Here is a 25,765-nt window from a genome sequence, read left to right as displayed (position 1 = left end):
GTGATCTTGAGAACCTTTTCAAACCAGATGGAGCATTGCTTGCAAATTTTTTTTCTCTGTTTGCATGCGCTCGTGTGTGTGTGTGTGTGTGTGTGTGTGTGTGTGTGTGTGTGTATCCAGGCAGGAACATATTTTATAAAAATAAGAACACTTGGGCCGGGCGTGGTGGCTCATGCCTGTGATCCCAGCACTTTGGGAGGCGGAGGCAGGCGGATCACCTGAGGTCAGGAGTTTGAGACCAGCCTGACCAACATGGAGAAACCCCTCCTCTACTAAAAATGCAAAATTAGCCAGGAGTGGTGGCGCATGCCTGTAATCCCAGCTACTCGGGAGGCTGAGGCAGGAGAATCTCTTGAACCCGGGAGATGGAGGTTGTAGTGAGCCAAGATCGTGCCATTGCATTCCAACCTGGGCGACAGAGTGAGACGTCGTCTCAAAACAAACCGCTGTGGAAGTCACTCAGCCCTCTGCTCTGGCTGGACATAGTTTAGTGTATAACTTTCAACCCTTAACAATAATTAAATTCATCTTTGTTTAATTTCATAAATTTAAAATTAGGGTCCTTTTGGGTTAGTGATTCTCAGTCCTGATTCACATTAAATTTTTAAACAAGGGGGATTCTCTGCCTGGCTGGAAGACAATGACTGGATGGGACAGGGGTCATTATTTTTAAACATTCCTCTGTGCGGCCAAGGTAGCAAAGTGCTGTCCTCGCAGGGGAGCAAAAAGAGTTTGATTTTCCCATAATTTGATGCTGTGATTTGGTTCCTCAGGGTGTGAACTATAGAACATTCCAGTTACTGGCCTTGAGTGGTTCTGGGAATATAAGAATCCCTGTCTGTCTTTTCAAGTCGTTTTCATGGAACCTTGTCCTGTTTGAACTGGGCTGAAAATGGAAGTAAAGATGTCCTCTTGGGGGCCCAGTGAGGATGGATGTGACTCCCCCGCTGCCCCACCCCTTCCCCAGACTGGGCTTCAAGGAAGAGAGGGCTCCCCTTCCTGCTTCAGAATCCCTTGGATGGAGGAGGCAGTACAGTAGTAACTGTGCCATCGTGTCTGGCACTGTGCTGGCGTCTGCAGGATCCCACTTACAAACTCTGCAGACTGGCAGCTGTGGCAGGATTACAGCCCCCAAGACAGCTGTGTCCTAATCCCCAGAACCTGTGACCAGGCTGCCTCACATGGCAGAAGGGACTTGGCAGGTGTGATTGAAGAATTTTTTTTTTTTTGAAGTTTCGCTCCTGTTGCCCAGGCTGGAGTGCAATAGCGTGATCTCAGCTCACTGCAGCCTCTGCCTCCCAGGTTGAAGTGATTCTCCCACCTCAGCCTCCTGAGTAGCTGGGATTACAGGTGCTCACAACCACAGCTGGCTAATTTTTGTATTTTTAGTAGAGACAGGGTTTCACCGTGTTGCATGCTGGCCAGGCTGGTCTTGAACTCCTGACCTCAGGTGATCCACCTGCCCCAGCCTCCCAAAGTGCTGAGATTACAGGTGTGAGCCATACTGCCTGGCCGAGTTAAGGATCTTGCAGTAGAGAGATTATCCTGGATTGTCTGGGTGGGCCCAGTCCATTGGGTGAGTCCTTTGAAGGTGGAGACCTTTCCCTGCTGGCCAGAGAGAGGCAGCCTTGCTGGTTTTGGAGATGGAAAGAGGTACCACTAGTCAAGGATTGCAAGCAGCCTCTGGAACAGGGATTCCAGCACTCCAGCCACAGACCAGTAGTGGTCCATGGCCTGTTGGGAACCAGGGCGCACAGCAGGTTAGGGGCAGGCAAGCCAGCGAAACTTCATCTGTATTTAGATCCAGTCCCCATGGCTGGTGTTACCACCTGAGCGCCACCTCCTGTCATATCAGCGGTGGGCATTAGATTCTCATAGGAGCACAAACCCTATTGTGAACTGCACACGCGAGGGATGTAGGTTGCACACTCCTTAAGAGAATCTGATGCCTGATGATCTGTCACTTTCTCCCATCACCCCCAGATAGGACCGTCTAGTTGCAGGAAAACAAGCTCAGGCTCCCACTGAGTCTATGATGTTGAGTTGTAGAATTAATTATATATTACAATGTAATAATAATAGAAATAAAATGCACAGTAAATGCAATGCGCTTGAATCATCCTGAAACCATTCCCTACCCCCATCCGTGGAAAAATTGCCTTCTGTGAAACCGGTCTCTGGTGCCAAAAAGGTTGGGGACCGCTTCTGGAAAAGCTGGAAAAGGCAAGGAAACGGATGCTTCACCGGAGCCTCTGGAAGGAACCAGCACTGTGGGCCTAGTTTACAGACTGTAGGATAATAAATTTGTGTTGCTTCAAGCCACTAAATTTTTGGTAATTTGTTTATGGCAGCAATGGGAAAACTAAGGCCTGCGTTATTCCTATTTTATGAAGAAGCAGATAGCAGAGCTGGGAAACCCCTGGCCTGCTGCCTGCAGCGCCCAGCCTTTCCCCTAGGCCCTCAGGACCAGCAAGGGCGGGACACCTACTTGGCGCTGGCGCGCGGCCCCTTTAAGAGCACAGGCCGCGCCAGGTGGCGTCCGCGGTTGCCTGGAGACCAGAGCCGGCTCTGGGACGCGGAGAGCCCTGCAACACCTCGCTGGAGCCCGGCGAGGCCTCTGGGCTCCTGGAGCGAGGTGGGCGCCCCAGGCCGCGGTCATGCGTAGCCGGGACAGCGGTGGCGACCGGGTCCTGCTCCTTCCCGGCCGGCCGGACTGACGCGGCCTCCCAGGACCCGAGCACGTGCGTGATGGGCGAGGAGGGCCTAGGCCGGGCCGACCAGTGCAGGGAGCCCGTTCTTCCCGCCTCACCGTAGACAGGGGAGAGAGATGGCCTCTCCTTAAGCCCAGGAGAACAGAGGAAACATTAGGAAACACGCACTGAGAAACGAAATTGGCTTGATTTGTAGTTCACTTATTTGTAGGTCACTGACAGAGGACCGTAAACCTCGTAGTAAAGGCCCCTCTAAATTTAGAGGTGAGAGCAGCTTGGGCTAGGTGACCCAGGGGCGGCTTCGCTGAGACAGTTGTCGGGCGTGTGAAGGAGCAAGGTAGTGTTTGAAGGAAGAGAGAAAGCTTGGCCGGGCGCAGTGGCTCAGGCCTGTAATCCCAGCACTTTGGGAGGCCGAGATGGGCGGATCACGAGGTCAGGAGATCGAGACCATCCTGGCTAATACGGTGAAATCCCTTCTCTACTAAAAAATACAAAAACCTAGCCGGGCGAGGTGGCGGGCGCCTGTAGTCCCAGCTACTCGGGAGGCTGAGGCAGGAGAATGGCGTAAACCCGGGAGACCGAGCTTGCAGTGAGCTGAGATCCGGCCACTGCACTCCAGCCTGGGTGACAGAGCAAGACTCTGTCTCAAAAAAAAAAAAGGAAAGCTCGTAGTAAAGGCCCCTCTAAATTTAGAGGTGAGAGCAGCTTGGGCTAGGTGACCCAACTGCAGCTTCACTGAGACAGTGGTCGGGGGTGTGAAGGAGCAAGGTAGTGTTTGAAGGAAGAGAGAAAGCTTGGCTGGGCCCGGTGGCTCAGGCCTGTAATCCCAGCACTTTTGGGAGGCCGAGGCGGGAGGATCACCTGAGGTTAGGAGTTCGAGATTAGCCTGGCCAACATGGTGAAACCCCGTCTCTACTGAAAATACAAAAATTAGCCGGGAGTGGTGGCGGGCGCCTGTAATCCCAGCTACTTGGGAGGCTAAGGCAGGAGAATAACTTGAACCTGGGAGGCGGAGGTGGCAGTGAGCCGAGATTGCACCACTGCACTCCAGCCGGGGGACAGAGCGAGACCCTGTCTCCGTAAATAAATAATGGAGGAAGAGAGAAGGCTGGAGGTGGGTTCAGCTGGAGGCTGGGGTGGCCAGAGGATGGCATCCAGGAAGAAGAGGGCAAGAAGGGCTCACTGCAGCCGTCGGGCCTATGAAAAGGGACGAGACCTGGCCTTCACCACATGGCTCACCTATGCATCCTGCCTGATGGACCAGGGTGCTTTCGGTGGGGCCAGATTAGGAAAGTCGTGAACTATGGCTTTGAAACCCTGCACCACAGCTCATATGCCAGACAAGCAAAGATATGCGCTGGAAACGGAGCTCGAGCAACGACGCACTGGAAATACAGCTCAAGCAACGATGCGCTGGACACGCCACTCCAGCACACGGTTCCTTGCTTGTCTCGCATATGAGAGGCGCTCAATCGATGGCAGTGCTAGAGGGAGTAGGAATCCAATGATTTCAAGTTTGAAAACAGGAAAGGGACGAGATAATCACTCAATTTATTGACTTTACTCTGTACCCTGTACTTAGGGATTTTTCTGTGTGTCATCGATTTAATTCTTATGATACAAGGTACTGTTATTTCTATTTGTGAGGCAGAGGAGATTAAGCAACTTGCTTTAGAACACAGCACTTGACCGAGCTCAGTGGCTCATGCCTGCAATCCTAGCACTTTGGGAGGAGAAGGTGGGAAGATTGCTTGAGGCCAGGAGTTCGAAATCAGCCTGGGCAAAACATAGCAAGACCCCCATCTCAAAAAAAAAAAAAAAAAAGAAAGAAAAGAAAACCGGTGGGTTACAAGCTCACGCTTGTAATCCAAGCACTTTGGGAGGTCAAGGTGGGCAGATCACAAGGTCGGGAGTTTGAGACCAGCCTGACCAACGCAGTGAAACCCCATCTCTACTAAAAATAAAATTAGCTGAGTGTCGGGGCAGGCGCCTGTAATCCCAGCTACACAGGAGGCTGAAGCAGGAGAATCACTTGAACCCAGGAGGCGGAGGTTGCAGTGAGCTGAGATCTTGCCACTGCACTCCAGCCTGGATGACAGGGCTAGACTCTGTCTGGGAAAAAAACAAAAAACAAAAAAAAAAACCCACACACAGAAGTGGGCCAGGCGCCCACGCCCAGTGGCTTACGCCTGTAATCCCAGCACTTTGGGAGGCTGAGGCGGGCGGATCACCAAGTCAGGAAATTGAGAACATCCTGGCTAACACGGTGAAACCCTGTCTCTACTAAAAGTACAAAAAAAATTAGCCGGGCGTGGTGACGGGTGCCTGTAGTCCCAGCTACTCAGGAGGCTGAGGCAGGAGAATGGCGTGAACCCAGGAGGCAGAGGTTGCAGTGAGCCGAGATAGCGATACTGCACTCCAGCCTGCGCAAAAAACCACAGAACTGGTAATGGACAGTGCAGGACCCTGAATCCAGCTCTTGCACACTTTACAATGCTGACCTATAAGGAGGGGCTTTTTTTTTTTTTTTTTTTTTGAGACAGAGTCTCACTCTGTTGCCCAGGCTGGAGTGCAGTGGCATGATCTCGGCTCACTGCAACCTCCACCTCCTAGGTTCAAGAGATTCTCCTGCCTCAGCCTCCTGAGTAGCTGGGATTACAGGCATGTGCCACCATGCCTGGCTAATTTTTTGTATTTTTAGTAGAGATGGGGTTTCAGCGTGTTAGCCAGGGTGGTCTTGATCTCTTGACATCGTGATCTGCCCACCTCGGCCTCCCAAAGTGCTGGGATTACAGGCATGAGCTACCACCCGGCGGGAGAGGGGCTTTTAAAGTGTGAATTGGCTGCATGCAAGACCTGAGAGGTTAAGTAGCCTTTTTCATGTGTAGGGATACCTTTCAAGAAACCATGCTAGACAATGGTTCCAACTTAAATAATTTTTAGGGCCAGGTGCAGTGGCTCACACCTATAATCCCAGCACTTTGGGTGGCTGAGACAGGTGGATTGCTTGAGCTCAGGAGTTCCAGACCAGCTGGGGCAACATAGCAAGACCCTGTCTCTACAAAAAATTAGCCAGGTGTGGTGATGCATGCCTGTGGTCCCAGCTACTTGGGAGGCTGAGGTGGAAGGATTGCCTGAGCATGGGAGATTGAGGCTGCAGTGAGCCGTGATTGTGTCACTGTGCTCCAACCTGGGTGACAGAGTGAGACTCTGTCTCAAAAATAAAAAAAGTTTGGGGCCAGGCGCGGTGGCTCAAGCCTGTAATCCCAGCACTTTGGGAGGCCGAGACGGGCGGATCACGAGGTCAGCAGATCGACACCATCCTGGCTAACACGGTGAAACCCCGTCTCTACTAAAAAATACAAAAAACTAGCTGGGCGAGGTGGCGGGCGCCTGTAGTCCCAGCTACTCGGGAGGCTGAGGCAGGAGAATGGTGTAAACCCGGGAGGCGGAGCTTGCAGTGAACTGAGATCCGGCCACTGCACTCCAGCCTGGGCGACATAGCGAGACTCTGTCTCAAAAAAAAAAAAAAAAAAAAGTTTGGGAACAACCAATGCAGTGTTGAGGTTGTATATTTATAAACTGATGGTGCTTGAAACTTGTAATTATTATGATTTTTGAGACAGAGTCTTGCTCTGTTAGACTGGAGTGCAGTGGTGTGATCTCCCGACCTCCCAGGCTCAAGCAGTCCTCCCACCTGAGCCTCCCGAGTAGCTGGGACTACAGGCATGTGCCACCACGCCTGGCTAATTTATTTTTATTTTTTTACAGAAGGGGCGTCTCACTACGTTGCCTAGGCTGATCTCGACCTCCTGGACTCATGATCCTCCCGCCTCGGCCTCCCCCAAGTGCTGAGATTGCAGGTGTGAGCCGCCACACCCGGCCCTGATAACTAATTTTTCAGACTTTGGCAGGGGAATGATAATGACATTGTGTTGTAAAACTAAAATTTTAACTACAAATGAAAACCCCAAGTGTTTGGAGATGTAATTTTTATTTTTCAGATAAAACTCATCAGTGCTTTGAAACGAGCAGCTCTGAACCAAAGGAATCATTTGATTCAAGTAACCATTGGATCTTCCCAAGGCAATGGTGAAAGAAAAGAAAAAAACAGACAAAAGAGGGAACAAGTCGGCCCGCTCTCCCTCATCTCTCTCTGATAATCTAGACTTTTCCAAACAAGATGGCAACACCACTAGGCAAGAGATGTCCCCAGCTGGCGTCCCGTTGCTGGGAATGCAGCTTAACGAAGCGAAACCCAAAAAAGACCCCCGAAACGTTCAGCAGAATGAAGATGCCACCCAATACGAAGAGTCCATTCTGACCAAACTCATCGTGGAGAGGTGATTTTAATGGGGGTGCCATAGGGTATCACACTGCCAGTCAGGCAGTGTATTTTATTTTATTTTGAGACGGAGTTTCACTGTGTCGTTCAGGCTGGAATGAAGTGGTGCGATCATGGCTCACTGCAACCTCCGCCTCCCGTGTTCAAGCAATTCTCCTGCCTCAGCCTCCTGAGTAGCTGAGATTACAGACGCCCAGCATCACACCCAGCTAATTTTTGTACTTTTAGTAGAGACGGGGTTTTACCATGTTGGCCAGGCTGGTCTCGAACTCCTGACTTCAGGTAAGCCACCTGCCTCAGCCTCCCAAACTGCTGGGATTACAGACATAATCTGTGCCTGGCCTGAAGGTAATTTTATGTATTTAAAAAAATTATTGGGCTGGGCACGGTGGCTCAAGCCTGTAATCCCAGCACTTTGGGAGGCCGAGATGGGCGGATCACGAGGTCAGGAGATCGAGACCATCCTGGCTAACACGGTGAAACCCCGTCTCTACTAAAAAATACAAAAAAATTAGCTGGGTATGTTGGCGGGCACCTGTAGTCCCAGCTACTCGGGAGATTGAGGCAGGAGAATGGCGTAAATCCGGGAGGCAGAGCTTGCAGTGAGCTGAGATCCAGCCACTGCACTCCAGCCTGGGTGACAGAGCGAGACTCCGTCTCAAAAAAAAAAAAAAAATTATTGTATTTTGGATTTAGGGGTTTACATGTGCAGGTTACAAGGGCATGTTGTGTGATGCTAAGATTTGGGCTTCTAGTAAGCCCATCACTCAAGTGGCAAATGTAGAGCCCCATGGCATATATATAGAGAGAGAGTTTATTGTGGTGAAACATATATAACAAAATGTACTATCTTAATGATTTTAAGTGTGCAATTCAATGGCATTAAGTACATTCACAGTATTGTACAACCATCTATTAAATAGTAACTCCAGGCCAGGTCCAGTGGTTCAAGCCTGTAATCCAAGCACTTTGGGAGGCTGAGGTGGGTGGATCACTTGAGGTCAGGAGTTTGAGACCAGCCTGGCCAACATGGTGAAACCCCCTCTCTACTGAAAACACAATAATTAGCTGGGCATGGTGACATGCGCCTGTCATCCCAGCTACTCAGGAGACTGAGGCGGGAGAATCACTTGAACGCGGGAGAATCACTTGAACCCGGGAGGCGGAGTTTGCAGTGAGCCGAGATCACGCCACTGTACTCCAGCCTGAATGACAGAGTGAAACTCCGTCTCGAAATAAAACCCGAAAAAAAACAAAACAAAACAAAACACAAAACCCCAAACTCTTTCATTCCTCATCCCACCTTGAAACCCCTGGTGACCTATTCCACTTTCTAGCTGTGTGTGTGTGTGTGTGTGTGTGTGTGTGTGTATATTTTCGACTTCATTCTTCCCATTACGTAGTTATATATTTTAACCCACTGTCACCTGGGTGTATTCACATTGTTCATTACCTTGAATTCCCTTTATTTCTCTGTAGCTATGAAGGGGAGAAGGTTCGTGGGCTGTACGAGGGAAAAGGCTTCGCAGTCTTTCAAGGCGGTTGTACCTATCGTGTGAGTTGCGCGTTTGAGAACCTGCAGGAGGGGGAGGAAGGTGTGGGGTGATGGTCAGAGATTTGCAAATCTTCAGTAAAATCCACTGACGCTTCAAAAGAAATTGGAAGCTCTTCATGCTGATTTTATTCTGAACCCTGATTACAATGCTCAGTATAATACAAGTTATTTTAGATTTGTTTCTTTTCCTGATTATTTTATTTTTTCTTGAGACAGGGTCTCACTGTCATCCAAGCTGGAGTGCAGTGGCACAGTCATAGCTCATTGTGGCCTTGACCTCCTGGAGTCAAAGGATCCTCCCTCCTCAGCCTCTTGAATAGCTGAGACTACAGGCGTGCACTACCACGCCTGGCTAATTAAATTTTTTTTTCTTGGTAGAGACAAGGACTTGCTGTGTTGCCAGGGCTGGTCTTGAACTCCTGGGCACAAGTGATCCTCCTGCCTCAGACTCCTAAAGTGCTGGGATTGCACGTGTGAGCCCCCACACCCAGTTGAGAACACATTTTTGTAGCTGAGGTCATCCTTAGGTCATGAAGATGAGGACCTCTTAGATCCTTTTTAGAGAAGGATGGATCCCAGCGTGGAGCCAGCTCAAAGTAGGACTCAGTAGGACGCAGCTGCTGCTGAGTGCGCAGACAAGCATCTTCACACACGGGAAACTGGGATAAGGCAGCTGTGGGAGACCATCATCAGCGGCCGGCCAGGCGCGGTGGCTCCTGCCTATAATCCCAGCACTTTGGGAGGCCAAGGTGGGCGTGTTGCTTGAGCTCAGGATTGCAAGACCAGCCTGGCCAACACAGTGAAATCCCGTCTCTACAAAAAATACAAAAACTAGCTGGGCATGGTGGTGGATGCCTGTAGTCCCAGCTACTCGGGAGGCTGAAGTGGGAGGATTGCTGGAGCCTGGGAGGTCGAGGCTGTAGTGAGCTATGATCACACCACTGCACTCCAGCCTGGGTGACAGAACCAGACCCCTTCTCAAATGTCAGCTGCATTCTAAGCATTTGTCGTTGCTTTGTTTTGAAGGGTATGTTTTCAGAAGGACTCATGCATGGATAAGGGACTTATATTTGGGCCGATGGATTAAAATGCGAGGTGAGGCATATAACCAGTTATAGTTCTAAACTGTGATTGTTGGATGGAACAATCAGTTTCCCACAATTGAACAGACTGTTTTCGTGGATGTAATTCAGCATATAGGTTAAGAGAAATTCACAAAACCAGAGGATCTAGTAATTCATGACAGCACCGGACCCAGAAGGAATTGTTACTGGTTCCATTTGTGTGTTCTAGAGGTATTCCACGCCTTCTCAGCACAGAGAGCACACAAATATGTATGCAGCTTGTCCTACTTTTTTTTTTTTTTTGGAGACAGGGTCTTGCTGTTCTGCCCAGGCTGGAGTACAGTGGTGCAATCATGACTCACGGCAGCCTGGACCTTCTGTAGCCTGTCTTGCTTTTCACACACACACACAGTTTATTACACACTCTCTTTGGCACATTTACTTAGTTAATCTGACATGGGGTCTTGCTCTGTCACCCAGGCTGAAGTGCAGTGGTGAGATCATGACTCACGGCAGCCTCAAACTCCCAGGCTCAAGCGATCCTCTCAGCTCAGCCTGCTGAGTAGCTGAGACTACAGGTGTGCTCCACGGCGCCCGGCTAATTTATTTTTACTTTTTTTTTTTTTTTTTAGAGACAGGGTCTTGCTGTGTTGCCCAGGCTGGTCTCGAACTCCTGGGCTTAAGCGATCCTCCCACATCGGCCTCCCAGTGTTGGGGATTATAGGCGTGACCCACCGCACCTGGCCTGTACCTTTAATTTTGAGATGAAACCATATCCATGGATGCAGATCTGTTTTTACTGGCTGCGTGTATTCCATTATGTGGCGTTCATTTCACCTGTCTTGCAGGGTTGAGGAGAATGTGTATTTTTAAACGGACTGCAAGGACCAAATTGTTCTCCAAGGGATTGTACCAGGCTCAATTCCCACCCACAAAGTGAGTGAGCGCCTGAAATGCTATTCTAAAATTCTCAAATGCAGAGTTGCTAACAGATGGTGTTTATAAATGGTAATGATGACATTTAAAACACATGCGCATAATGCACTTATTCAAATAACACCCAGGCAATGATGGAGTCAAGTTTGGGCCGGGAAGCCAACTGCAGCTGGGCGGTGAGAGGAGCAGGGAGAGAGAGGGAGGGACTGGCCCTCACTGGCGGGGCGAGGAGGATCTCCAAGTTCCAGGGGAGCCTGAGGATTGGGCCCCCACCTTGGATTCATGCCAGCTCCCTTCCCATGGGACAGCGACTGACATGCAAGGTTTCTGGTCCTTATTTTATTCTATTTATTTTATTTTATTTTTGAGACAGAGTCTTGCTCTGTCGCCCAGGCTGGAGTGCAGTGGCGGGATCTCGGCTCACCGCAACCTCCACCTCCTGGGTTCAAGCAATTCTCCTGCCAGAGTAGCTGGGATTACAGACACGCGTCACCACGCCCGGCTAATTTTTGTATTTTTAGTAGAGATGGGGTTTCGCCATGTTGGCCAGGCTGGTCTCAAACCCCTGACTTCAGGTCATCTGCCCACCTCAGCCTCCCAAAGTGCAGGGATTACAGGCGTGAGCCACCGCGCCGGGCCAATTTCTGGTCTTTAAATGGCGATTTACCAAGAACCCCCCTGTGCCTCATTGTCTCGGGAAACTCTCGGCAGGTGGGGAGGTCGTTTTTTGCAGGCACAGATCCCCACTCCAGCGCAGTCGGGGGCTTCTGGGCAGGACTCCGGGGTCTCCTAGAAGCATCCTCAGAGGCCGGCTGGCCTCATGGGTCCTGGCTAGTGGTCAGGCCAGGCTGTGCTGCCCCTTTTCTCTGCTGACTTGGCTGCCTCCAGGGAGTTCGGGTTCCTGGAAGAGGACCCGACGCTGCTGCGTGGTGTGCAGGTGCTGCCTGCTGCCCACTCAGATGTCCTGGGCAGAGCGGGTTCCCTAGCAGGTGCCCCTGGGGCAGGCTGTTGACTGACTTGTTTACAGAATATTTTGATGACCTGTGGCAGAAAGAGGGATTGTCTGACCGGGTGCGGTGGCTCATGCCTGTAATCCCAGCACTTTGGGAGGCCGAGGCAGGCAGATCACCTGAGGTCAGGAGTTTGAGACCAGCCTGGCCAATATGGTGAAACCCCGTCTCTACTAAAACTACAAAAATGTGCTGCGCGTGGTGGTGGGCGCCAGTAATCCCAGCTACTCGGGAGGCTGAGGTGGGAGAATTGCTCAAACCTGGGAGGCAAAGTTTGCAGTGAGCCGAGACTGCACCATCGCACTCAGCCTGGGCAACAAGAGCAATCCTCCCTCTTGGGGAAAAAAAGAAAGAGGGACTTCCCCAGTCATCACTAAGCCTGGAGGGAACAGTGAATTCACTTCCTTCGAGCGGGGTTTTTTTTTTTTTTTCCTCCATTAGACACAGGATCTTGCTTTGTCGCCCAGGCTGGAATGCAGTGGTCATAGTTCACTGCAGCCTCAACCTCCTGGGCTCAACAGATCCTCTCACCTCAGCACCCCCAAAGTGCTGGGATTATAGGCGTGCACCACTGCACCTTGGTGGCACGAACCTGTAGTCCCAGCTACTTGGGAGGCCAAGGTGGGAGGATCACTTGAGGCTGGGAGTTTGAGACCAGACCAGCCTGGGCAACATAGAGAAACCCCATCTCCACAAAATATTTAAAAATTAGTGAGGCTTGTGGCACACACACGCCTGTAGTGCAGCTATTTGGGGGGCTGTGGTGGGAGGATCACTTGAGCCCAGGAGGTCGAGGCTGCAGTGAGCTGTGATTGTGCCGCTGCACTCCAACCTAGGTGACAGAGTGAGACCCTGTCTCAAAAAAAAAAAAAAAAAAAAAAAAAAAGGCCGGGCGCGGTGGCTCAAGCCTGTAATCCCAGCACTTTGGGAGGCCGAGACGGGCGGATCACGAGGTCAGGAGATCAAGACCATCCTGGCGAACACGGTGAAACCCCGTCTCTACTAAAAAAATACAAAAAAAAAACTAGCTGGGCGGGGTGGCGGGCGCCTGTAGTCCCAGCTACTCGGGAGGCTGAGGCAGGAAAATGGCGTAAACCCGGGAGGCGGAGCTTGCAGTGAGCTGAGATCTGGCCACTGCACTCCAGCCTGGGCCACAGAGCCAGACTCCCTCTCAAAAAAAAAAAAAAAAAAAAGAAAAAAAAAAAAGGCGGGCATGATGGCTCACGCCTGTTAATCCCAGCACTTTGGGAGGCTGAGGCGGATGGAACACCTGAGCTCAGGAGTTCGAGACCAGCCTGGCCAACATGGCAAAACCCCATTTGTACTAAAAATACAAAAAAATCAGCAGGGCGTGGTGGTGGGCGCCTGTAATCCCAGCTACTTTAGAGGCTGAGGCAGGAGAATTGCTTGAACCCAGGAGGCAGAGGTTGCAGTGAGCCGAGATGGCACCATCGTACTCCAGTCTGGGCAACAGAGTGAGCTCTGTCTCAAAAATAAAAACAAAAACAAATTAAATAAATAAAATATTTTTCTAGAGACGGGTCTCCCTACATTGCCCAGGCTGGCCTCAAATTCCTGGCCTCAAGCAGTCCTCCCCCCACGGTCTCCCAAAGTGCTGTGATTACAGGCGTGAGCCACTGTGCCCTGCCAAGGTGGGTTCTAAGAATTCGAAGTTCCCCGGGTCAGGATTGGAAGCCAGTGACTTTCCAACGTCACCTGCTCGCTCCTTCGAGCTGGGTCGACCTGCAAACTCCCAGGTATTTCCTCCTGCCTGAGCTTCCGCCCAGTGGTCGGGTCGGATGAGAGAGGATGGGAAATGCAGACAAGGAAGAAAGAGAATGCGAGGGGGATGTTCAGTGCGTGTCCACAAGAGAGGCAAGAACAGAGTCAGAGGTCAGGCAGCTCCTGGAACCGCCCACAGGACTAGGGATTCCCGCCCCCGCCCCCAGCGCTTCCTTCTGTCACCCCATGGCCGCTCTGCTTCAGGGCGACTTTGTGAAGAACGTCCCGATGAACCACAGCGTGTACACGTGGCCGGACGGCAGCATGTACGAAGGAGAAGTGGTCAACGGCATGAGGAACGGGTTCGGGATGTTCAAGTGCAGCACCCAGCGCGTGTCCTACATCGGCCACTGGTGCAATGGCAGGCGGCATGGGAAGGTGGGCGGGGCGGCTCCGTGGAGGGCAGGGGAGGGGCTGGGCGGCCACATGGAGACAGAAGGGGGTAGGGGCTAGCGGCGCTGTCCAGGGCATATTCACTTTTTGTTTATTGAGGTGAAATTCACATCGTGTAAATTAAGCATTTTATTAATTTTTTTTTTTTTTTTTTGAGAGAGAGTCTGTCACCGAGGCTGGGGTGCAGTGGCGCGATCTCAGTTCACTGCAACCTCCGCCTCCTGGGTTCAAGCAATTCTCCTGCCTCAGCCTCCCGAGTTGCTGGGACTACAGGTGTGCACCACCACGCCCAGCTAGTTTTTGTATTTTTAGTAGAGACAGGGTTTTGCCATGTTGGCCAGGATGGTCTCAAACTCCTGACCTCAAGTGATCCACCCGCCTCGGCCTCCCAAAGTGCTGGGATTACAGGCGTGCGCCACTGTGCCTGGACATATGCAGGCTTCAATAGGCTATTTATTGAGTTGTGTTGTTGTTATGTGTGTGTGTGTGTGTGTGTTAGCTTACACAGATTGCTTGAGCCATATTGGAGGGATTGGGCACAGTGACTTCCAGACAGCAGCATCTGAATGGCTGCAGGAAGGAATGAGTTTGCCTGATGGTGAGAGAGAAGATAGAAACATTCTCTCTCTGTTTCTGTCTCTCACACACACAGATAAACCTGTGAAAAAGCCTTCTGAGGCTTTTCAGTGTAGATCAAACAAAGGGTACACTATGCTCACTTACACTTGGAGGCAGTAAAATGAGTAGGATGTCCAAATGGCTAAAACAACAATGGTTCTGGTGCCTAGGAGAGAGTGACCTTCCGTTACATGGAAGGCTCAACTGTTCACTCCAAGTGGCAACAGACAGGATTTCTTTAGGTACTTAATTGACTAATAGTTACTGGATATAATGAATAGACTTGAATATGATGAGTGCAGTCATTCTGTGCCGTAATATGACACTTTTTATTTTATTTTATTTTGAGGCGGAGTCTCGCTCTATTGCCCAGGCTGGAGTGCAGTGTGGCACGATCTGGGCTCACTGCAACCTCTGTCTCCCAGGTTCAAGCGATTCTCCTGCCTCAGTCTCCCAAGTAGCTGGATTACAGGCGTGTGCCACCACACCCGGCTAATTTTTGTATTTTTAGTAGAGACGGGATTTCACCATGTTGGCCAGGCAGATCTTGAACTCCTGACCTTGTGATCCGCCCACCTTGGCCTCCCAAAGTGCTGGGATTACAGACGTGAGCCACCGTGCCTGGCCAATAAGGCACTTTATTAAGGAGAAATTGATTTGTGACATTATCTCATTTCCCCTTGTGTAGCAGTTTTACCATTTTCTTGACAGCAAAACAGAAAAATAACAGGATATATGTCTTGCTTACATATGGCATTGACCTCTGTGTAGGTTCTAGTTTTTAAGTTGATATCCTTACATTTGACAAAGCGTTTGTGTCGTGAGGTTTGATGGTTATGAAGATGATATTATTTGTTTCAGGGCTCCATTTATTACAATCAAGAGGGTATGTGTTGGCACAAGGGAGACTGGGTGCAAAACATCAAAAAGGGCTGGGGAATAAGATGGTAGGTATGACTATGGCCGCGCTTGGGGTATGGGCAAAGAAGTGTTTGTGGGCCCAAATAATGTTCACTTTGGATATTTAAAAGTAAGGTGCAAAAGTTGCGCAGAACATTTTCTCTCTAAGCATAGTGAATTTTTTTTTTTTTTTTTTTTTGAGACGCAGTCTCGCTCTGTCACCCAGGCTGGAGTGCAGTGGTGCCATCTCGGCTCACTGCAACCTCCACCTTCTGGGTTTAAGCAATTCTCCTGCCATGATCGCACCACCGCACTCCAGCCTGAGTGACACAGTGAGATCCCATCTCAAAAACTGGCCAAATATTAACTAATCATGATACAATAGGGAATTATTAAAAGATTTTAAAAACCTGGCTCTTACCCACTTTGTCACCTTATTAAATAGTCAGAAGGTTTAATAAAGTGACTCTTCCTGCTCCCTTAGGACCTCATGCCTACCTATCTATCTATCGATCTATGGATCTGCCTACCTACCTATCTATTTATTTGACAGTCTCACTCTGTTGCCCAGGCTCGAATGCAGTGGCATGATCTTGGCTCATTGCAACCTCCACCTTCTGAGTTCAAGCGATTCTCCTGCCTCAGCCTCCCGAGTAGCTGGGATTACAGGTGCCCACCACCATGCCCGGCTAATTTTTGTTTTTTGTTTTTGTTTTCGAGATGGAATTTCGCTCTTGTTGCCCAGGCTGGAGTGCAATGGTGCAATCTCAGCTCACCGCAACCTCTACCTCCTGGGTTCAAGCAATTCTCCTGCCTTAGCCTCTCAAGTAGCTGGGATTACAGGCATGCGCCACCACGCCTGGCTAATTTTGTATTTTTAGTAGAGAGAGGGTTTCTCCTTATTAGTCAGGTTGGTCTCGAACTCCTCACCTCAGGTGATCCTCCAGCCTCGGCCTCCCAAAGTGCTGGGATTCCAGGCGTGAGCCACCGCGCCCAGCCTGAATTTAAATACAGAGAAGATTGTATAGGTACAAGGGGTAGATTTCTTCAAAGGAGCTCAAGGGGAGTGTTTAAAAGAATGTCTTAAAGGTAAACATTGTGTAGGAGGTAACTGATTGCTTTTCTTCGGTTTCTTTCATCCTAGTTATAAATCTGGAAATATATACGAAGGCCAGTGGGAAGACAACATGCGCCACGGGGAGGGGAGGATGAGGTGGCTGACCGCCAACGAAGAGTACACCGGGCGGTGGGAAAGGGGCCTCCAGGTACGCCCGGGCGGGGGAGCAGTTTATACCCAGAGGTGGACACTCCACCGATTCTCAACACATGTATTATGTCTTTTCGGGTTTTTTTTTTTTTTTTTTTTGAGACAGTCTGTCTCTCTGTCGCCCAGGCTGGAGTGCAGTGATGCAATCTCGGCTCACTGCAGCCTCTACCTCCCAGGTTCAAGCAGTTCTCCTGCCTCAGCCTCTGGAGTAGCTGAGATTACAGGCACCCGCCACCATGACCTGGCTAATTGTTGTTTTTGTATTTTTAGTAGGGATGGGGTTTCACCATGTTGACCAGGTTGGATTCGAACTCCTGACCTCAAGTGATCTGCATGCCTCAGCCTCCTAAGGTGCTAGGATTACAGGCATGAGCCACCACACTCAGCCTGTTTGTTTGTTTTTAGAGACAGAGTCTTGCTCTGTTGCCCAGGCTGGAGTGCAGTAGCGTGATCTCAGCTCACTGCAGCCTCCACCTCTTGGGTTCAAGCAATTCTCCTGCCTCAGCCTCTGAAGTAGCTGAGATTACAGGCACCCACCACCAAGGCCCGGCTAATTTTTTTTTTTTTTTTTTTTTTGTATTTTTAGTAGAGGCGGGTTTTCACCATGTTGGCCAGGCTGGTCTCGAACTCCTTTGTATCTAAGCTGAGAGGCAGGTGTTATTTCTGTTTTACGGATGAGGAACTTACAGGGCTTAAATCATTTGCCTTAGTTCGAAAGACTCGTTAATAAGCAGCTGAGCTGAAATTGAACCCAAGTCTGTGCGGCTCCAGAGTCCAAGTTCTTTGCCCTTTCCAGTTTTCATTGCATTTATCATAATTTTGAGGGGATTCGGGTAAAGAGAGAAACTGCTTTGCGCATGTCTCATGGCCGTCTGCTTTTTTTCAGAATGGCTTTGGAACACACATGTGGTTTCTAAAGAGAATCCCCAGTTCCCAGTATCCCTTGAGAAATGAATACATAGGGGAGTTTGTAAACGGACATTGTCATGGACGTGGCAAGTTTTATCACGCCAGTGGAGCCGTGTATGACGGAGAATGGGTTTCCAACAAGAAACATGGCACGGTGAGTACAGACCTGGGAAGATTGCATTTCAAACAATGATGGAAAGCCATTGAAATGATGTAAAGCCATTGACATGTCCCAGTATAATTGCAGATTTGTCTATTTCTGCTTTCAGTTCTGTCAATTTCGCTTCATATATTTGAAGTTTGTTGTTCGGGGCGCACACGTGGAGGGTCATTATGCATTGGTGCTCTGGCTCTTTTGATCATCACGTAATTTCCTATTAACCCTGCTAATTTTCTTTCTTTCTGAGACGCAGTCTTGCTCTGTTGCCCAGGCTGGAGTACAGTGGTGCGATCTCAGCTCAGTACAACCTCCGCTTCCCGGGTTCAAGTGATTCTCCTTCCTCAGACTCATGAGTAGCTGGGATTACAGGTGCAGGCCACCATGCCTGGCTAATTTTTGTATTTTTAGTAGAGACCGGGTTTCGTCTTGTTGGCCAGGCTGGTCTCGAACTCCTGGCCTCAAGTGATCTGCCCACCTCAGCCTCCCAGGGTGCTGGGATTACAGGTGTGAGCCACCACACCTGGCCAACCCTGGTAATTTTTATTTCTCTGAGGTCTATTTTGTCTGTGGTAAATATAGGCACTCTAGATACCTTTTTAATTTTAATTGTGGTAAAGTACACATAAGATTTACCATCTGAATCATTTCTAAGTGCACAGTCCAGTGGCATGAAGTACATTCGCATTGTTGTGCCACCATCACCATCCATCTACAGAACTCTTTTAGACAAAAGGCATGTCATTCTCTATTAAATTGCATTATCTATTTTATATAGGATAACTTACTGTTTTGCTAAGGTGATTACATGACTTTTTTTCTTTTTCTTTTTTTTTTTTTGAGACAGAGTTTCACTCTGTCACCTAGGCTGGAGTGCAGTGGCGCGATCTCGGCTCACTGCAACCTCCGCCTCCCGGTTCAAGTGATTCTTGTGCCTCAGCCACTAGAGTAGCTGGGATTACATGTGTGCGCCACCACGCCCGGCTCTTTTTTTTTTTTTTTAAAGTAGTTTCAGGGGTTTTGCCACATTTGCCAAGCTGGTCTCCTGGTCTCAAGTGATCCTCCCGCCTTTGCCTCCCAAAGTGCTGGGATTACAGGCATGAGCCACTGTGCCCAGCAAAATATTTTCAGTGGTCACTAATTTCCTGTATATTTAGTGGTTATTTAATCAGTTTTTGGGGTGTGTGTGTGTGTGTGTGTGTGTGCGTGTAAGAGGGTGGTTTTAGTTTGCCAGTAACAGACAATCTACTGTTGTCTGCCATGTGTAATACAGAATACTGTAGGCTTCAAGGTTGGTTTAATTCAGCATCTCAGAGCTGTTAGGATTTCTCTTCCATCTATCCACAATACCTCCCACCATGTCACTTTCACCCTTGTGTTTTTCTTCCCTCGTGATTGCAAGTTGGCTGCTGTGGTTCCAGCCTTCACATCCGCATACCATACTAACTAGAAGAAAAGGAGGAACTTTTGATAGAAGCTCTCTAAAAAGGTCTTTCACTTCACAGAGCCAAATAGGGTCATTTGCCCACTTCTGAATCAGTAACTGACTATTGGCCTGGGTTTGACAAATCTCAGGGAGTCTTGGCCAGGCATGGTGGCTCAGGCCTGTAATCCCAGCCCTTTGGGAGGCTGAAGTGGACGGATCAGTTGAGGTCAGGAGTTTGAGACCAGCCTGGCCAACATGATGAAACCCCCATCTCTACTAAAACGACAAAAATTAGCTGGGCGTGGTGGTGCACGCACGTAATCCCAGCCACTCAGGAGGCTGAGGAAGGAGAATTGCTTGAACCCAGGAAGCGGAGGTTGCAGTGAGTCAAGATTGTGCTACTCAATCCAGCCTGAGTGACACCAAGGCTCCGTCTCAAAAAAAAAAAAAAAAAGGCCGGGCGCGGTGGCTCAAGCCTGTAATCCCAGCACTTTGGGAGGCCGAGACGGGCGGATCACGAGGTCAGGAGATCGAGACCATCCTGGCTAACACAATGAAACCCCGTCTCCACTAAAAATACAAAAAAATTAGCCGGGTGTGGTGGCGGCGCCTGTAGTCCCAGCTACTCGGGAGGCTGAGGCAGGAGAATGGCGGGAACCCGGGAGGCGGAGCTTGCAGTGAACCGAGATCGCGCCACTGCACTCCAGCCTGGGCGACAGAGCGAGACTCCGCCTCAAAAAAATAAAAAAGGCCAGCTACTGTGGCTCACACCTGTAATCCTAGCACTTTGGGAGGCCAAGGTGGGTGGATCACGAGGTCAGGAGATCGAGACCATCCTGGCTAACATGGTGAATCCCCATCTCTACTAAAAATACAAAAAAATTAGCCTGGCGTGGTGGCGGGCGCCTGTAGTCCCAGCTACTCGGGAGGCTGAGGCAGGAGAATCATTTGAACCTGGGAGGCAGAGGTTGCAGTGAGGTGAGATCACACCACTGCACTCCAGCCTGGGCCACAGAGTGAGACTCCGTCTCAAAAAAAAAAAAAAAAAAGGGAGTCTCTTGTGTGTGATGGGTATTCTGCTGGTTACTAGCCTAGTTTAATAAGACACATTCTGTGGCCTAAAGGTGCTTAAAGTTGGGGAAAGATTGTGGGGGAGATAGAGGGGAGGAGGAGAAATAGGAGAAGGAGGAAGAGAGAGAGAACTTATACAGTACGTGAGACCCAGGAGCCTGACTGTATGTGGAGTAAGTGTGTATTTTCACAACAAAAAGCTCCAAACTCTTGAAAAAACTATCGATGTACATATACCCATGTTTTTCTTTCTATCTTTTTTTTTTTTGAGACAGAGTCTCACTCTGTTACCCATGCTGGAGTGCAGTGGCGCAATCTCGGCTCACTGCAACCTCTGCCTCCCAGGTTCAAGCAATTCTCCTGCCTCAGCCTCCTGAGTAGCTAGGATGACAGGTGCCTGCCACCATGCCCGGCTAATTTTTGTATTTTTAATAGTGATGGGGTTTCACCATGTTGGCCAGTCTGATCTTGAACTCCTGACCTTGTGATCCGCCCGCTGAGGTAATCCCGAAGTGCTGGGATTACAGGTGTGAGCCACCGCACCCAGCCTACCTTCATCTGATTTTACAGCCATTCCCCATCGCTGGCATTACCTCCTGCAGATCAGCAGGGCGTTAGATTCTCACAGGAGCACAAATCCTCCTGTGAACTGGCAGGCGAGGGATGGAGGTTCACGCTCCTTAGGAGAATCTAATGCCTGATGATCTGTCGCTGTCTCCCGTCACCCCTAGTTGTAGGAAAACAAGCTCAGGCTCCCACTGAGTCTATATGATGGTGAGTTGTAGAATTGTTTCATTATGTATTACAGTGTCATCGTAATCGAAATAAAGTGTGCAGTAATTCGAATGTGCTTGAATCATCCTGAAACCAACAGTCCCCCCACCCCTTCCCACCATTCATGGAAAAATTGTCTTCCACGAAATCGGTCCCTAGTGCCAAAAAGGCTGGGGACCGCTGATTTAAAGGACAGTATCACAGTGTCACCTGGAAAGCAGTTAGGAAATGCGGAGGGAGTGGTGAAGGCCCAGGTTGGGAGAAGAGTGTTCTAGTAATCAGCACGTGGTCTTGTTCCCCCCGTGATTACAAGGTACTTGAAGAGACAGTCTCGTGACGTAACAGCAACAGTACGAGGTCACCTACAAAAGCAAGGCCAGCCATGCATGGTCCCAGGGTGAAATCCAGTCCGCCCCGGCTCCCCTAAATCATGCTTTACTGGAACACAGACATGCCCATTTGCTCACATGTTTGTGGCTGCTTTACCCCAAAGCACCACCGCGGAGGGGTTGTGGTGTAGACTGTCTGGTCCACCAAGCCTAAAATACTTACTCTCCGGCCCTTTACAGAAAGTTTGCCTCCCTCTCTCCCCCCGACCACCGATCTACAGTGAAAAAGCACTGACTTGTCAGGTCAGAGATGGGGAGACAGCCAGGCCTCGCGGCGCACGCCTGTAATCCCAGCTCTTTGGAAGGCCGAGATGGATCACTTGAGTCCAGGAGTTTGAGACCAGCCTGGCCAATGTGGTGAAACTCTGTCTCTACTAAAAACACAAAAATTAGCCAGGTGTGGTGGTTCATGCCTGTATTCCCAGCTACTTAGTGGGAGGCTGAGGCAGGAGTAGAATCGCTTGAGCCTGGGAGGTGGAGGTTGCAGTGAGCCAAGATTTCCATCCTGGGTGACAGAGTGAGACTGTCTCAACAACCAAAAAAAAAAAAAAAAAAAGGCTGGGCGCAGTGGTTCACACCTGTAATCAGCCCTTTGGGAGGCTGAAGTGGGCAGATCATGAGGTCAGGAGTTTAAGACCATCCTGGCTAACACGGTGAAACCCCATCTCTACTAAAAATACAAAAAATTAGCCGGGTGTGGTGGTACATGCCTGTAGTCCCAGCTACTCAGGAGGCTGAGGCAGAAGAATCGCTTGAACTCACGAGGCGAAGGTTGCAGTGAGCCGAGATCACGCCATTGCACTCAGGCCTGGGCAACAGAGTGAGACACTGTTCTCAAAAAAAAAAAAAAAAAAGGGGAGAATCAGCACTGGCTTGGAAGAGTCTAGAAAAGGCCCTAAGTAGTCTTAGGATTGGTCTTGATTTCAAATTAGGAAGTTGAAGTGATAAATTTTAACAACTTTGGAAGTTTGACTTCTTTCAGCCAAATTCTGGGAGGCAGAGCTGCAAGCTTCAAATTATCCACTTGAAAAATAAAGTATTAGAAAAAAATGCCCATTTACGTCAAAGTTTAGTGTTTGAAACATACTTAAAATCCATTTAGAATTAGCATCATTCATCAGATTGTGTCTCAGACTACTCTGGAAAACAGTGGGACAAGATACCTCGTCTTGTAAAGGAACCAGATTGACTTTTTTTTTTTTTTTTTTTTAGACGAAGTCTTGCTCTTTTGCCCAGGCTGGAGTGCAGTGACTCAATCTTGGCTCACTGCAAGTCCTGCCTCCTGGGTTCCAGCATTTCTCCTGCCTCAGTCTCCCTAGTAGCTGGGATTACAGGTGCGCACCACCACACCTGGCTAATTTTTTGTATTTTTGGTCGAGACAGGGTTTGACCATGTTGCCCAGACTGGTCTCAAACTCCTGACCTCAGGCAATTTGCCTGCTTCAGCTTCCCAAAGTGCTGGGATTACAGGCGTGAGCCACTGTGCCTGGCTTTCACGGAGTTTTAAATTTTTAGTTGGATGCTTATACATGTTCAGAGCATTTTGAAATAAGTACTCTCTCATATTCAGTTCTTCGAATTGTATACCAGGAGCAAATAATATGGAAGGTTCTAGCAAATATCAGACATCCTCTCCATTTTTCTTATTTTAGCCAGTAATGACATACCAGATGAAGAAATCCATTCTCCATTTACAACAATACTTCTGAGAACATTTTTGAATTACCTCCTGCATTTGGCGTACCACATTTATCACGAAGAATTCCAGTAAGTACTATTTCTGGACCCCCGTTGGGGGACGGGGCATGGCTAGATTGTACTATTGTCATAATGTCCTCTTTTCTTCAGCAGTCATTTTTATTTTTTTGGAAACGGAGTCTTGCTCTGTTGCCCTGGCTGGAGTGCAGTGGCACAATCTTGACTCAGTGCAACCTCTGCCTCCCAGGTTCAAGCAAGGCTCCTGGGTAGCTGGGATGACAGGCATGTGCCACCATGCCTGGCAATTTTTTTTGTTGTTGTTGTTGTATTTTTAGTAGAGATGGGGTTTCACCATGTTGGCCAGGCTGGTTTCGAACTCCTGACCTCAGGTGATCCACCTGCCTCAGCCTCTCAAAGTGCTGGGATTACAGGCGTGAGCCACCATGCCCAGCCTCAGCAGTCTTTTTTTTTTTTTTTTTTTAAATACCCTTGAAATGAAGGACTCAGAACACAGTCTTTCTACAAATATTAACCACAAAGCCATGAGATACTAGATCAAAACTTTGAAAACCCTTCATATTTGAATCTGTTCAATACTGCAAATATCTCTTGGGGTTTTTAATGCAGAAACAAATAATCACAACCAACTTTTCTTATGTCAGAATTTCATGTCTTTCTTACAGCAAAAGTGGTTTTATATCTTTTTTAAAAAAATCTTTTATTTATGTATTTATTTTTTTGAGATGGAGTCTTGCTCTGTCACCCAGGCTGGAGTGCAGTGGCGCAATCTCGGCTCACTGCAACCTCCACCTCCCGGGTTCCAGTGATTCTCCTGCCTCAGCCTCAGCCTCCCAAGTAGGTGGGATTACAGGTGTCCGCCACCAAGCCCAGCCAATTTTTTGCATTTTTAGTAGAGATGGGATTTCACCATGTTGGCTAGGCTGGTCTTGAACTCCTGACCTTGAGTGATCCGCCCGCCTTGGCCTCCCAAAATGCTGGGATTATAGGTGTGAACCACTGACTCCAGCCTTCCCTTTCTATACTCTATACATTAGAAAGAAATTATTAAGTCTAGCCTGTGCTCAAGGAGAAGGGAATTAATTTCCCTCTTTTGGAGAAGTAATTATTGTATTTCTTGATCATTATCACAGAAAGAGAAGCCCATCGCTCTTCTTGTGTTTTACAAAACTGATGACTGAGAACATTCATCCAAATGCCTGCCAGATAAAAGGTAAATACAAAACCAATAGGATTCGATTTACGGCCCCATTTTTTTTTTTTCCTCAAAATATAAATCTGGGCTGGGCGCAGTGGCTCACTCCTGCAATCCCAGCACTTTGGGAGGCCGAGGTGGGTGGACCTGAGGTCAAGGAGTTCAAGACCAGCCTGGCCAACATGGCAAAACCCTGTCTCTACTAAAAACACAAAAAATTAGCCGGGCGTGGTGGTGCATGCCTGTAATCCCAGCTACTCTGGAGGCTGAGGCAGGAGAATCGCTTGAGCCTGGAGGGCGGAGGTTGCAGTGAGCCAAGATCGTGCCAAAGCACTGCAGCCTGAGCAACAACAAGACTCTGTCTTGGAAAAAAAGAAAAACAATAGGAGTGTATTTACTGCTATTTTTTTTCACTCAAAATATAAATCTGTAATCATTTTTCGACCATTGTATTTTTAGGCAATTTATTCCGTGAGCAACAGCGGACGCTCTACTCTATGAATTACATGAAGAAGTGCTGGGAGATTTATCTAGCTTACTGCAGACCCCACGCAGCGCCTCCCCACGAGCCTACGATGAAGATGAGACACTTCCTCTGGATGCTGAAAGTAACCACCTAAGTTCAATACTGGCTTTCTATTTACAGGCACTTTGATTTTAAGTAAAGAGAGGCAAGATATTCCAGCTATGATATGCAAATAATCAGGTGAAGATCTGGGCTGGATTTTCAGAACCATTGAATGTTTACGGAGTCTCTTGGCAGAACAGTGGTCTGTGGTCGTGGAAGGAACAGAAACAGCCGTCACCTGCCCAATGTGCTCACAGATTAGGGCACGACAATGGCCTATGGCCTATAACAATGGCCTATATATATATATATATATATATATATATATATATATATATATATATATGATGCAATCCCAGCACTTTGGGAGGCCGAGGCGGGTGAATCACCTGAGATCAAGGAGTTCAAGACCAGCTTGGCCATATAAATTTATATATGCCATGGGCCATTGTCTTAAAATATATATATATATATATATATATATATTTTTTTTTTTTTTTTTTTTTTTTTTTTTTTTTTTGAGACAGAGTTTTGCTCTTGTCACTCAGGCTGGAGTGCAATGAGGCGATCTTGGCTCACTGCAACCTCCACCTCCTGGGCTCAAGCAATTCTTCTGCCTCAGCCTCCTAAGTAGCTGGGATTACAGGTGCCTACCATCACGCCCGGTTAATTTTTGTATTTGTAGTAGAGACGGGGTTTCACCATGTTGCCCAGGCTGGTCTCGAACTCCTGACCTCAGGTGATCCACCTGCCTCGGCCTCCCTAAGTGCCGGGATTGCAGGCGTGAGCCACCGCGCCTGACTGGCCTACGGTATGTTTATTCACGCAGATCCGGCTATTTAAAGGAAGATGGGGCCGAGCGCGGTGCTGCATGCCCGTAATTCCAGCACTTCGGGAGACCGAGGCAAGAGGGTGACCTGAGCTTAGGAATTCAAGACCAGCCTGGGCAACACAGTGAGATCCCCCTCTCTACAAAAAA

General features: G+C 48.9%; 1 protein-coding gene across 1 annotated transcript in view; it reads left to right on the top strand.

Annotated features, from left to right (window-relative positions):
- The first annotated feature begins 6,487 nt into the window (after positions 1–6,487).
- Positions 6,488–25,765, top strand: part of LOC106995976 (radial spoke head 10 homolog B2-like) — a 36,194-nt gene continuing 16,916 nt past the window's right edge. Inside the window, exons 1-11 of the mRNA XM_077996133.1 lie at positions 6,488–7,054; positions 8,536–8,611; positions 9,638–9,706; positions 10,524–10,611; positions 13,608–13,781; positions 15,276–15,361; positions 16,459–16,579; positions 17,468–17,644; positions 22,960–23,074; positions 24,157–24,236; positions 24,678–24,826. Coding sequence (XP_077852259.1) covers positions 17,617–17,644; positions 22,960–23,074; positions 24,157–24,236; positions 24,678–24,826 — 372 coding nt within the window. The 5' untranslated portion in view covers positions 6,488–7,054; positions 8,536–8,611; positions 9,638–9,706; ... (3 more) ...; positions 16,459–16,579; positions 17,468–17,616. The remainder of the gene's footprint in view (positions 7,055–8,535; positions 8,612–9,637; positions 9,707–10,523; positions 10,612–13,607; positions 13,782–15,275; positions 15,362–16,458; positions 16,580–17,467; positions 17,645–22,959; positions 23,075–24,156; positions 24,237–24,677; positions 24,827–25,765) is intronic.

The sequence above is a fragment of the Macaca mulatta genome, chromosome 3, assembly GCF_049350105.2.
Source record: "Macaca mulatta isolate MMU2019108-1 chromosome 3, T2T-MMU8v2.0, whole genome shotgun sequence".
NCBI lineage: Eukaryota > Metazoa > Chordata > Mammalia > Primates > Cercopithecidae > Macaca > Macaca mulatta.
The sequence above is the reverse complement of the archived record's forward strand: the minus strand, read 5'-3'. Positions and strand labels throughout refer to the sequence as shown.